General features: G+C 36.2%; 1 protein-coding gene across 2 annotated transcripts; it reads left to right on the top strand.

The window, feature by feature from the left end:
* The first annotated feature begins 11,177 nt into the window (after positions 1-11,177).
* On the top strand, positions 11,178-13,250 carry LOC125217971 (protein LAZ1 homolog 1-like). Of its 2 annotated transcripts, XM_048119554.1 has the most exons (7): positions 11,178-11,294; positions 11,387-11,443; positions 11,959-12,067; positions 12,154-12,421; positions 12,497-12,628; positions 12,706-12,737; positions 12,823-13,250. In XM_048119554.1, exons 1-7 carry the CDS (start codon positions 11,202-11,204, stop codon positions 12,984-12,986), a joined length of 855 nt encoding a protein of 284 aa, XP_047975511.1. In that variant the 5' UTR covers positions 11,178-11,201; the 3' UTR covers positions 12,987-13,250. The 2 variants fall into 2 exon arrangements, with proteins under 2 accessions (XP_047975511.1, XP_047975512.1); XM_048119555.1 differs by lacking the exon at positions 12,706-12,737 and having other exon boundaries at positions 12,823-12,996.
* The last annotated feature ends 357 nt before the right edge of the window (positions 13,251-13,607 follow it).

Genomic DNA, 13,607 nt, shown 5'->3' with positions numbered 1-13,607 from the left:
ACCCTAAATCGAATTCAAATATGAATTCGACAATGTCTTTCCAAAAAACTAACCTCGTTTTCAGTTGATGTTGAAATCGCGACGGGATGGCCGAGAACAAGGTCGAATCGCGACGGGATGGACGGGATGGACGGAGAAACTTCTCCGCGATGAGAGTGAAATCGTGAAATCGCAGGAAGGGAGTGAATTCCTAATTTTTAATTTAGTTCAATAAACATAAATAAAACGTTGTCGTTTTAAATGTTATATTAACGATTTGCCAGGTCATACCGGAGTTGTGCCACGTTGGATAAATTTTTGGCAGAAAACTACAGGGTCGGGTCGGATGGGAAATTTGCACAACCCGGCAAAGTTCGTGATTTTTGGTGCAACATTTTAAGTTGGTGGGAAATACCAAACTTTTTGGAAAGTTCATGCTTTTTGGAGCAGTTATCCCAAAATAAAAATACATAATTAAAATCCCAGAAAATAAAAAAATACATAATTAAAATCCAACAAATTAAAAATTACATAACTAAAGACTAAAAAATACTCACGTGGAAGACTAGTCCTCTATCCTCAATGTTCTTCGGAGACCCCGTATCATTGTCACATGTGTTGCAAGTTGGTCGAGAGTCATGTTAGACTTATCGGTCGCATTGAGTTGACCCAAGAGGGCCCACACGAGTTGGCTGTCGCCTTCTTCTTTCCTTGCGGCCGACGGGAACTGCTCGGGCCAGCGTCGGGGCTACCCAAGTTAGTTCTGGCAAACTGGGTAGCCACTTCATCGGAGGCGCCGTTGGATAGGGTTACCGACCTCGACCGTTTGCTTGAAGGAGCTGGAGGAGGATGCAACTATGTCACCCCTATACTTCTCATGATGGCGCGCATCCTGCCAACAGCTGAGGTACTTGAACGGTTTCAAGTTCAAGGATTGGTAGGTCGCCAAGGCGGCACTAATGATGTCGAGCTCGCTTTTGCCGCTCCTCGCCGACCGCTCTTCTTGGAGGTAATACCCCTGGAACTTACCGATTGCGTCGTTGGCTCTGTAGATGGAATTGCGCACCATACTATCATTGTGATGGATGGTCCCCCCCCCTCCCGGCCGGTTTTCATTGTACATACGAGTGACGCGCCAACAAAACGTTTCCCCGCTTTGGTTCGTGCCAACGTCCGGATCTTTGGAGACTGCCAAGTAGGCTTTGAATAACTGGATCATCTCATCCGGAGTGTACGAGGTGCGGGTACCACGAGTAGAAAGAGTAGGAGTAGGAGTAGAGTAGGAGTAAGAGTAGAGGTGGCGCTCCCTCCAGATCTGGGTTTGGGTGCCCACCCGTATCGTCCATCGGGGGCATCTTGGTCGTCCACCGGGTAAGGCCGGTAGCCACCCGGAACTTGAGAACCTTGGGTTTGAGGAGGAGCCGAAAATTGCGTTTTCGAACTAGAAAATGGTTGTGAGCCGAACCATTCGTGGTTCTAACCGCGGGAGTCGGAGGGGTGATCGCTAGAGCCGGACATTGTGTAGTGTGGTGGGAAATTAGATGAGAGAATAGATGAAAATAGATGAAAATTGATGAGAGAATTTAGATGATAGAATAGATGAGAATTGTGTAGTGTGGTGGGAATTTTTTTGTGTTGAAGTGGGGGTATTTACAGATGAAAATGTGAATTTTGGGGAAAAAAAAATGAAAAATAAATTAAAAGTGTGTAGAAAACGGATATAATTTATTGGGAAGTGGGAAAATATTTTTTTTATTTAAAAACAATTTTTTTTAATTAATTTTAATTTTTTAAAAAAGAAAAAGAAAAATCAAATTTGCCAACGGTAAGGCTGCTCAGCGGCACGGACGTGCGCTTATTTAAGAGCAGCGCCGAACGGCGGTGGGTCGTGCCGTTGGCACGGACGGACACGCCCCCGCTGCGGATGCTCTAAACCCTAAGGAACCGGGTAAGAGATCCTTAGTGATGGTGAGATCACTATTTTACCCTCAATGCAAATTCGTTGGACTCTTTTGTTCAATTAAAATATACTAGAACAAAATATAATATGACAAAAAAATATTTCTTCTTACAATAGGGAAATAATATTATATTCATAAGCATGCTTTTAGTACCAACCCCGATAATACTCGATATCCAATTTTACTGGATATTTAGAATATAAACTGAATACTTGATTATTGTTTAGGATTTATATAAGGGAAAATTGTCTGTAAAGTCATCAACTTTTAAAATAGTCTGTGTAGGAAATCTATTGGCTCATATCGGATGAGAAATTTACGCAACTCGGTAATGTTCATGACTTTTCATCCAACATTTAAAATTCACGGAAAAACCAAACTATATTGAAAGTTCATGACTTTACATGCAATTTGCACTTTGTATCATAATATCTTTCTCGTCATTAGTTAATCTATTTCCTACCCTCCTTTCATTCTTTGAGTATTCGTAATGCCGCCACCTACACAAAAGGAGATTGAGAGACATGGTTGCGCAAGGAGTGGTGAAAGTCCGATTGTGAGTCTGTTTTACGTAATTAAGGAATAAATAAAGGAATTCTAGATCTTTTTCAGCTTGTAATATAAGATACTCGCAACGGTCAACCCGACGGGGTGTTGCCCGTTCCGTTGGGAGGGGACAACATCAGATTGTCGTTGTAGGTCACTCGTTCCAATGGGCCCCTCACTTTGATGGTAGAGCCCGATTTTTTGGGACGATGCACCAGGGGTACGTGGCGCCATCTGGGCGCACAATGATGGCCACTAGCCACCCCCCGAAACTATCTCACTCATTTTTTTCTCTAAAAATATTCATTTGAATTCTCAATACAAGTATGACTAATCCAGAGGAAATCACTCTATTGATTGCGTAAGCGGAGCGAGAACTAAAGCATTACCAATAATATTACAACAATCTTGCCGCAAACAAAGTAACAACATTGTAATTTTAGGATTTCAATTATGAAATTTCGATTTTATTAATGAAATGTCATTTTTATAATTTAAATACAAAAATGAAGTGTTGAGACTATGAATAGTGAAGAGAAATAACGGTTCGGGATAATGTTGCATATATTACTCCCTCTGTCACACTCTAAGTGAACCATATTTTTTTTGGGATGTACCATCTAAATGACACATTTCTAAAAGTGGAAACATTATTCTTTGTACCTTTTCTTCAATATTACTTTATTCTCTCTATTAACTTACAAAACAACATTACATAAAATTATGTGCTAGAATAGAAATGCCATACTTAGAGTGAGACGGAGGAAGTATATATCTCTTAAGTAAAGGGTGAAAACATCCTACACGATCCACGAAAAAGAAAGTGAAACTGAAATATTTTGAAAATAGTTTAAGAGCAAGGTTGTTATTTCATTGCATAAGAACCAATATTCACTCATGATATCATACATATACTCTTGATTCAAACTATCTAGAACCATTTACTAATCTATTTAGACTTTTCATAACTTTTTATGCAACATTTTGAAATTTACTGGAAAAATTTACACGATCTGATAAAATTCATAACTTTTTATGCAACATTTAAAATTTACGGAAATAATTAAACTATTTTGAAAGTTCATGAATTTACAGGCTGCCCTTAATTAAATTATGTAAATTTCCACAACATGCATGTATTATTTAGAAGTTGAAACATACACACATGCAATTATTCAATATACATATAGAGAGAAGTGTTATGCTGGGCAACAAATATGAGCGCCTCATTTGCGCGACACACACGTGTCAGCAACATCAACATTTTTTTATTTAATTTATTCTTTTCATTTATGCTTCACTTCGTCTTCTTCAGAAATATAAGAACCCATATACTGAAAAATTAAGTATATAGAGTTACAAATTCTTTCACTTCTCTTCGTACTCTTATGTAACTTCCCCAGTTTTCATTGTCGCAAAAATCTTTTAATTTATCTTTATTTTTTTCTAATTTTGAAAATCTTGTTTATATTGGTTCGTCTCCCATCTGCAAAGTCTGCAACTTCAGTTTTAAGCATAACATATGCAGTATAAAGAAACAATTCAATAAGTTCAAAAGATAATCGATTTTAATTTTAACCTATGAATTCCGAAAGGCCAAAAGAATTAAACAAATGCATTGCAACTCTAATGATCTAAAAAATGTAAATGTCGAGCTTTAATTCGCCGCTATTCTTTTGAAACACCACAAAAAATTGCTTCATTACATTAATTTTTCTCACTATAAATTGCTCACAAAAATATATAAAAAGAAGGTGTGTTACACTGATCCACAATAAATCTTTCCCAGAAAAACTCAGAACAATACAACCCTAATTGATACTCACCCAAAATGAGTGAATCGGACAAATTGTTTTATAGATCCTAACAAGCAAAAATATTTACAGAGTTGGGTTTCTCTTTCCAACAGAAAAGATAATATTAGAGAGAGAAATAGCTTTAGCGTGAGGAAGAGGATAAAAAAAAATATAAAAAGTTGCTAATGTCACTGACACGTGTGTGTCGCCCAAATAAGGCACTCATATTTGTTGCTCAGCAGAACACTTCTCTACATATAGATTTAGAGTAAAAGTCAAAATTGGTCCTGAACATATGATCATTTTACGTTTTTGGTCCTAAACATTATTTTTTGGATTATTTGGTCCTGAACCTATGGAAATTTGATGATTTTAGTCCTGAACTAACTGTTCCGTTAAAAAACTAACGATCAATAGGCTTAATCCTGATTTTGACCAAATTAGTCTTTTAATTTTAATTTTTTACTCCCTAATTAATTCCCTAATTTTTTTAACAAATTTTCATTTAAAATTAGAAATAAATAATTGTTTAGGGTTGTCTTTTTCTTTAGATTAGAACATAGAAGGCGTTTCCTCGACGCCGGAGTTATTTTCCTCTCCGGTTCGGCCTTCTCGTCGCGCGAGGACGACGGCGACAGAGAAGACGGCGTCTTCTTTTCCTTCGCCGCCGAGAACGGAATCGCCGACCAAAACCTCTCCTTGCTGTGCGCTCGTCCGATTCAGAAGATCCTTCAGGAATATCCACTTCTTCGAGCAAGATGGCGTCGTCTCGCCGGATACACCTTCTACATCTTCATTTCCTCTCTCCTCCTCTGCCGCGCCACTGATCGAAACGGGGCGGCGACATGGATCTGGCTCGCTGATTCGCGAGCTTCGCGCTGCGGAGCCTCGGATCTCTGCCTCTGGGGCTCGATGCATTGGCGAGATCCAACGACGGCGGAGGAAAACCATCCTGCGACGTGGCTAGGTGCGAGGACAGTTTCATCGGTCGGATCTGACCGTTGAAGAAGAGCTCGTCGGCCGAGGTCATGGAGGTGAGTCCGCCGTATCCGTTGGGGAAAAACCTGGAGGAGAACACGAACTCGAAGGATCCACAATCAGAGGAAAGGAAGACTGTTTCGTAATCAGCCGAGGAGGGAGATTTGGATCTGGTGTTGCCGTGTTGGTGAGAATGAAATGATTTGGATCTGGTATTGGTGAGAATGATTACGAGAAGGAACACAGTCTCGTAATCCTATTTGGATCTGGTGGCGGAGCTGGAGCTGGAGCGGCGACGGCGGAGATTGGTTGTGTTTTAGTATAAATTTGTTTTATGTAAAATAATTAGAGAATTAATTTGGGAGTTAAAATCAGAATTAAAAGTTTAATTTGGTCAAAATCGAGATTAAACCTGTTGACCGTTAATTTTTAACGGAAATGTTGATGGAGGACCAAAATGATCAAATTTCCATATGTTCAGGACCACAAAATCCAAAAGATAATGTTTAGGACTAAAAACATAAAATGGTCATATGTTCAAGACCAATTTTGGCTTTTACACTATAGATTTATCAAATTTAGTTCGTTATCATGATGTTGTACACGCGCGCAGCCGTACGATACCAGCAGGGGCAGAACTACGTGGAATGGACTAGGGGCTTCAGCCCCTACTAAATTCATTTTTAGACATTTTTCCTATTATAAAATTTAAAATTTTAATCATATTTTATATATACAAATATATAAAAGACCTTATTTATAATCAAATTGCCTAAAAATATATTTTTAAATAATATTTTCAAAACTTATCCCCTATCAATTAATATTCAATTATGCGTCCGCCCTAGGATACCATTGTCTCGTGCATCATGCATGCATGTCGGGAGATGTACTTGACTGTTGGAGGGGGCGATTTCTGGCACGGCTTCAATTAGTATGGTGATGAGTGCCGTAAGCCACTCGTTTGTCATTCTTGGTTGTCTTGAAGACGATGTCGACGCTCTTGATCTTCCCCCTGACATCCTTAAGGAAAAGATTATTTATAGTACGTAAATATAGCTGTGGCACTGAGAAGGAGAGAAAGATGAAGAAGAAGATATGGAGTGAGTTGTTAGATGAGATAAGAAAATGTTATGCAATGAGGGGGGTTATATAGTGGGTTGGGGGTGGTGTGGGGGGGGGGGGTGGGGGGAGAGAACCGCATTATTAAAATCTCGTGCAAATAAATTGGTAATCTTGAATGGGATGGAGATTGATTATCTAAATTATTATACGATTGTTGATATACTACGTAATTGCATAAGTGACATATACTTGTACGATTGTTGATATGTGTAATTGCATTAGTGATTTAATTCAAAATTGACCTAATTGACGATTGATTATTTACTTTTCATAGTATGTTTACTAATATAAGCGACTAATATTTGTAATTGCATTAGTGATTTAATTCAAATTGACCTAATTGACGATTGATTATCAAATTATCAATTACTAATATAAGCAATTGAGTTGATCCCATAATTATCTCTCACATAATGCGAATTAATGATGTAACACTCTGACTTTTTCTGACTTTGTCAGTTCCTTTCAAAAGTTCTCATAACCAATTTTCAATAAACTTCCCAAATTTCATCCATGACAGAGGAGATATTGTTATCATATTCAAAGAAAAACAAATCATGACAAAGAAATACTGAGACAATCGAGAGCTAGAGAGTCTCCCTCAATCTCATGGTTTCGATGATGAAATTAGGGCTGACCCGGCTTCGGCGGCTCGAGAGATGACCACGGTAGTGCTGGTTACACGGCGGAGAACATCCGTGCGGAAAAGCACAAAAACTTGGTCGACCTACTTGGTCTCAAATTAGAATTGGTGCATAGTTTTTTAGTTCCAATTATGTCTAGTAGTACTTGGTTTGTATAATTTTGATTATGTAATATTTTGCCTAAGAACAAATGTATCACTGACTTGAGGGAATAGATTTTAAGAAATGTAAAGGAAAGTGGGAGGAAAAGTTAATTGAATGTGGACCATACTTTAATAAATATATAGAAGGTGAGTGAAATGAGTAAATGGAATGTGAAGTTTAAAAAAAAATAGTAAGAGGAAAATTGAACAATTATTGGTAGACATCCAAAAATGACAATATGATATAATTATGATAGAAGAATGGAGTATTTTTTTTATTATGTAAAATTCAGAATTGTGATCATTTATTTAATCTCCAAGATATTGCAATATACCCTTGGTAATTAAAAAAAAACCCATTAATCCTTATTTATTAAAATCTTTTCATGACGTTTTAAAAGTCGGGGATGGGCAGATAAAAATTTGGTTGTTTCTCTCATCCTATTGAGATTTGAGACACGGATCGTAGTTGACCAAATAAAAAATCAATTAAAAGTGAAATCGATATAGTCATAATATTTGGCTTCATTGGTACACCGTTACTTAAAATCATAGCAGTTTCGACTATTTTTTAATTGATTCCTGTCAAAATAAGCAATCACCATTGGAAAAGAATAGTTAGCCCACAATTTCTTTCCAAATGATATCCAAAAATGGGCATGACCATGTGGCATGAAAATAGATGACTCGGTAAATTAATAATCCAAATTTCAATTAATAACTTGCGATCGTGGGAAATTTTAGAATACATTAAATTAAAATTTATGCATAATAACATTTCTTTTACCTATCTTATGGACTTATTTTCGTTTATTGGTTGCACATTCATGAATTATGTGAATTTTCGATTTTTCCATAATCTTTAAAATTATTGTTTGAATACATAAATTTTAATTTTGGGGTCAAATTGGCATGAAAACAACAAATATACAAACCCATCTACAAAACAAAAGAATGGGTTTAAGCAAAATCTTTATCGATTTAAATGGAGCCAAAAATCAAATGTTCTCTTGTACAAATCACAAATGAATAGACCAGTAATATAGATGGCATTATCTAACAAATAATAATAAGTAGCCCATCCATAGGTCGATAGCATTAGGAACATGAGTATCAACAAGTTTACAAAATATATTGAATGACCCACCTCTGACCACTCTTATTTTTGCAACAAACATATATGCAGAAAGGAGATAGAGAGCAAAGATATATATAGTAACGATGCTCTCCAATTAATTCTTGATGCTTCAGTTTTAACTTGTTATGAGAAATGATATTAATACTATAAAATAATTACAAAAAGAAAATGTTAAATTCAGAGTTAATATATCCAGCTATGACTTCCTCTACATCAAACAAGCCATTCTTTACCAAATATGATAATACTTGAAACTTGAAACACTTTTTTATCTCTTTTGATAAATGCGTATGAAACAAATGGAAATAAATAGTTTTAATTTTCAATTTTGATAATTCACTTAAATGAACTTTTCACATGTGATCACTAATAAATGATTACTAAATTAAAGTAATTAATTAAGGGAATGGCAAGAAACTTAATAAGAGTTTGAGTATATGCAGAAATTTTCTAAGTTTGAATTTGTTCATTTGAAATATGGGTTCTTCTACTTCATTTTTATTTAATACTATTAATTTCTTTTCCACTCTTTTTTATACTACGAGCTATTCTTTTACCAAATCTGAGTTCCTCTACATAATACTAGTGTTACAACTCACACACCCACAGTCACGCACGCTAGATGACTCGAACTTTGGGCATATTGATTGGATGGGAAGCGTCTTATCAACCAACTGACTAACCTTTTGGTGTCCAATTCCATTATACCAGTTATTTATTGACATTGATAGACTTATGAATTTATGTAACAAATTAGGACTTCGGACTTACTTTTGGGCATTAGTAACGTTTAAGATACTTGGAATTTGCGAATAGGTAATATATGGTCGCGAAAATATTGTTGGCTTTTCCAATGCCTCCCCCATTCACGATTGATGTTTTCTACAAAACTTTTGAGCAAAATAACCCTTCCTTTTTATCACGTTGTATTCAGGCCAATGAATCCACACCTTCAGGTTGGATGACATCCCTAGTAGTACATATTGACACATTGCCATGTTTAAGAAATGGAAACTGGTATGCAAGTGTATATTAAACCAATATAGGCACTTGATCTATAGACTAAATCTAGTTCCGCAAACATCATAAAAAAAATACTAGTCATTAGGATTTAAGAGATAAACATGTCGAGCTGACTATATGCAAAGAATGCACTTTGATTTTGTTAACATATGAACGTAATATGTATGCAACTCGTCAGAGTCAAAGAGTGATCACTAATCTAGTAATTAGAGCAATTAATTAAGGAGTGGCAAGAGTTTGCTTTAATTGTGTTTTGATAATAATAGAAGTTTTTTTGTTTTATTTGTGATTGAGTTATTGACATGTTTACCCCTACTTAAATTCCATTTCAATGCAGGATAAAGTATTCATTGGTAATTTTAACTTCATTGCATGATGATGCAACAATGCCAAATTACTCTTCATCCCGGCTCTCTTTCACACGCATGCATATATAGTAAATATATACTATATACAGCCTTAAGCTTGTACTAGACATTGCAACTTGGGATCCTAGCTGAAGGTCTCTCTCTTTTCTCTCGCTCTCTCTACCTCTCAACAAATACACACACACTCACTCACACTCTCTCTCTCTTTCAGGTTGTATCCACCTCATCGTCGAAGGCTCGAAGCAGCAGAGGTTTCCATTCTTTGGTTTCGACGTATTTTCAGACACACTCTCTTCCCCTCCCCTGCCTCTCAGACGCGCACACACACACACATTGTTTGATTTCAGGTTGTATCCAACCTCACACGAATTGAGATTACTGTTTGATTTCAGGTTGTATCCCCACCTCACACAATCGTCGAAGCAGGTTTTGCTCTCTTCCCCCTCCCCTGCCTCTCTCTCTCAGACACACACAAACATTGTTTAATTTCAACGTATTTTCGCCATAGATTTAGGAGAGAATGTTATTCCTCTAAGGCAATATCCATATTTCACACTTGGTCAAACATATTCGTAAGTTCATTAAGAGTGACACCTCTTATTTTTACGGTCCCCTTTCCTTGTTTGGGTATCCGCTGAGTTACGTTGGTCAGGGACGGATCTATATGCCCCACCTAAAAAAAAGTTCATGTATGCTAATTTTAATAGTTAATTTTAACTTTTTTTAAAATAACCTCAATTTTAATGTATTAAAATATCTTTATGTATATTTTTTCCCCACCCATGTAGAATTTATTGTGGGTTGATGTGTAATGTTTCTGGTTCTACATTAGGGTGAATGAGGTTAATAGCATTAGGCTCCAGCTGATTATTTGGTTGATAGTTATGCACTGATCTTTTTGGCTTTCTCTATAACAAATTACTTCTGCTGAATTACTCTTAGATTTTGCTATGTTTGTAGGTGCTTATGCATAGTCTTTAATACTTTCTGTTGTTCTTATTATTTTGATAATCAATGTTTATTTCTTTGATGTTCCCAATATTTGTAAGCTGTTTTCGGTTTAAGCTTAGTTAAAACAATTTTTATGTTTGTTTTAGATTTAGTTTAAGTCTTGATTTATAATCTCATTGTTGCGGTCAATAGGATTAGTTTAGATAGTTGTTGTTAAAGCATTTTCTAGATTAAGGCAATTGCGAGTCCTTTAGAATATGATTTAGTTTAGTGTTTAATTAATCTCATGAATATTTTTGTTAACCTTTTTAAATTTCTCAGTCTACTAAGGAATTTCTAGTAAATGTTATTTCCATTATGATCTAGTTTAATATACTCAATTTTGTTAATGTATTTCAATGTTTAGGTCCATGCTCAATTTATTTTTATTGTTTGATAATTGTTTACTAGGAATGATTATATTTGGATGATTCTTTCAATATTTGACTGCACACGAATTATTTGTGATAGGCGAATCAGTGACTGGTGTCTTCGCTACTGGACCGAGGGATGGTTTTCACTGCAGGGACATCAGTGGCAGTGACTCTTATACTGTCTTTGTTCCTTATCATAAGCCATCTAGCAACGTTCACTAGGCCAAAGGTTTGTCACTCAAATAAATTTTACATAGCCGCATATATGTTTAGTTATTAGTTTGATTGATGAATAGTTTGCATGTTTTTCTTTTATTTCAGGAGCAGAAGTTCTTGATCGCGGTGATTCTGATAGTTCCAGTTTTTGCTCTGCAAACGGTAAATTTTTCTAGATTTTATTTATTTAATCAAGATGGTCGTAAATCTTTGTATAGATCCTAATACTATAAATACATATGTATGTGGCTTGTTTATTTTTCAAGTAGCCATGATGTTTGAGGATGTGTTATGCTTAGGAATAAATTTTGGTTCTTAAAGAGGGATGTGTGAAGGCATGAATCATTGATAAGCTTCTGTTTTGAGACATTTTTGCATTCTGGTTGAAGAGCATATGATTTTGTTTTAAGAATAAACTAATGATTGGAATAACTTGTTAAATTGAAGAGGGATGTTTACATGTGTTTGGACTCGTGAGTCGATTGATGAGCTTTTTATTTGAGAGATTATTGGGTAATGATTGGAAAAACTTAGCAAATAAGTAGAGACAGATATTTTAAAAGTTTGTTCAAGATAATTTTGGTGTTGTGGGTATTTTTCCTAGATTTAATTTATCTAATCAAGATGGCCATAAATTTTTTATTATAAAATTGATGTCATTACATTTTGATAAACAGTTCATATCAATGTTGGAAAAAGACGCCACGTTTTATTGTGAGGCGGTCCACATTTGCTACCCACCTTTTGTTGCATTCTGCTTTTTCAATTATCTCGTGTCTTGCCTAGGTACGTTCCTATTGCTTTTTTTCATTTTTCGTGCACCCTCCATCGATAGCCACCCATCCTCTTCTTTTCATTTTTCGTGCTTGTAGGTGGGTATACAAGTACCATGGCATATTTTAGAGTGCAGACCCCATCTAGTGAACTAAATCTGGTTGAAAGACGAGGTTGTGTTGTTCAGCAGCATGAGATTCCATGGAAGTGGTTTTGCAGTGAATGGAGACTGGACGACCAATTTTATGGAAAAGTGAACATTGGCATCCGCAATCTAATGATTTTGCAGATATTATCTACATTGCTTGCACACTTCTTACAGACAATGGATTTATATGTGGCAGACATATTTAATTTCTCGACTCCGTAAGTTTTTCTTTCCCGGCTTAACATTTTTGTGATAAGTTTTTCTTGTGACTAACTTCAAATTTTTGCTTGCAGTTATCCATTTTTGAGACTTGGACAGGCCTTCATCACATACTTGGCCTTCTATCACCTTCGTCTGTTTTATGAAGTTACCCTGCAACAATTGCAACATGTTAGACCAATGTTTCTGATATTGAACACGATAAGGTACCTCACATTTCAAGAAATTTTCATTGGTGTTCTTTTCTAGCTTAAAGCTTTTCACAGGTTTGATTCTGTGAAAGGAAACACACATTGGTGTTTGCTATGTATAGAGGTAGGTGTGTGCCAACTTGCAAAGTTTTAGTATCCTCGTTTTGTGATATCCTTATTCTAATATCTTGTTATAATTTCTTATTAAGATGGCAATTGCATCTGGGTTTGTTCTCTATGCGTTTCCAGCCACGCCTTACAGACGTGGACTGAGAACACATGGAGAGAGAGCTGCATCTACAGCTGTGCCGGCACCAGAGCCAGAGACAGCCATAGGGCTTCCACAACCAGGGCTAGAACAGCCTCTTCTTGAGCCTCCACAACCAGGGATAGAGCAGCCTCTTCCTGAAGTTCCACGACCAGGTCCAGAGACGACAACAGACCTTATGTGAGGAAGATTAAAATTTTCAGTCAGAGACCAAGAACCCTCCTACCAAAGATGATTTTTATCATAGAATGACTGAGTATGTGAGTATGTTGATAAAATAGAGTTATATATTGTGAGTATGTATGTTTTTTGTTAGACCACTTGGAGGTTCAAATTTAGAGTAAACTTTGTCATGGAATGACTACGTTAGTACTATTGACAAAATTGAGGATGTTCTGCTTTTATTTTATTCTTAAGGTAATGTTTATTCTGTGTAAGGTAATGTCTAATGTTTACAGCATATACGCCGGCTGATTCATAGTTTCTCCCTACCGCAAACTGTAATAATCAGCCGATAAAGGAAATAATTTACGAAATTGAGCTACGGAATTGAAAGACAGAGATGAGAAAAACCTGCGGCTGACACAGATCTGCTGTTTGAAGTAGGGGAATCGATGCGAAGTTCAAATAAAATAGTGATTGATGAGAGAGAAGAAGATGAAGTGTGGACTATAGCTACTGCAGATTCTTAAAAGAAAAGTGAGAATGATGATAAAATTGTTGCCG

This window comes from Salvia hispanica, chromosome 4, assembly GCF_023119035.1.
Source record: "Salvia hispanica cultivar TCC Black 2014 chromosome 4, UniMelb_Shisp_WGS_1.0, whole genome shotgun sequence".
Taxonomy (NCBI): Eukaryota; Viridiplantae; Streptophyta; class Magnoliopsida; order Lamiales; family Lamiaceae; genus Salvia; species Salvia hispanica.
Note: the sequence above shows the minus strand (reverse complement) of the source record. Positions and strands in the feature narration are given on the sequence as shown.

Coding starts and splice junctions, on each gene's coding strand:
- LOC125217971 (XM_048119554.1), top strand. CDS start 11,202: ATGGTTTTCACTGCAGGGACATCAGTGGCAGTGACTCTTATACTGTCT. Junction 11,444..11,958: donor CAGTTTTTGCTCTGCAAACG/GTAAATTTTTCT, acceptor TTTGATAAACAG/TTCATATCAATGTTGGAAAA. Junction 12,422..12,496: donor ATATTTAATTTCTCGACTCC/GTAAGTTTTTCT, acceptor TTTTGCTTGCAG/TTATCCATTTTTGAGACTTG.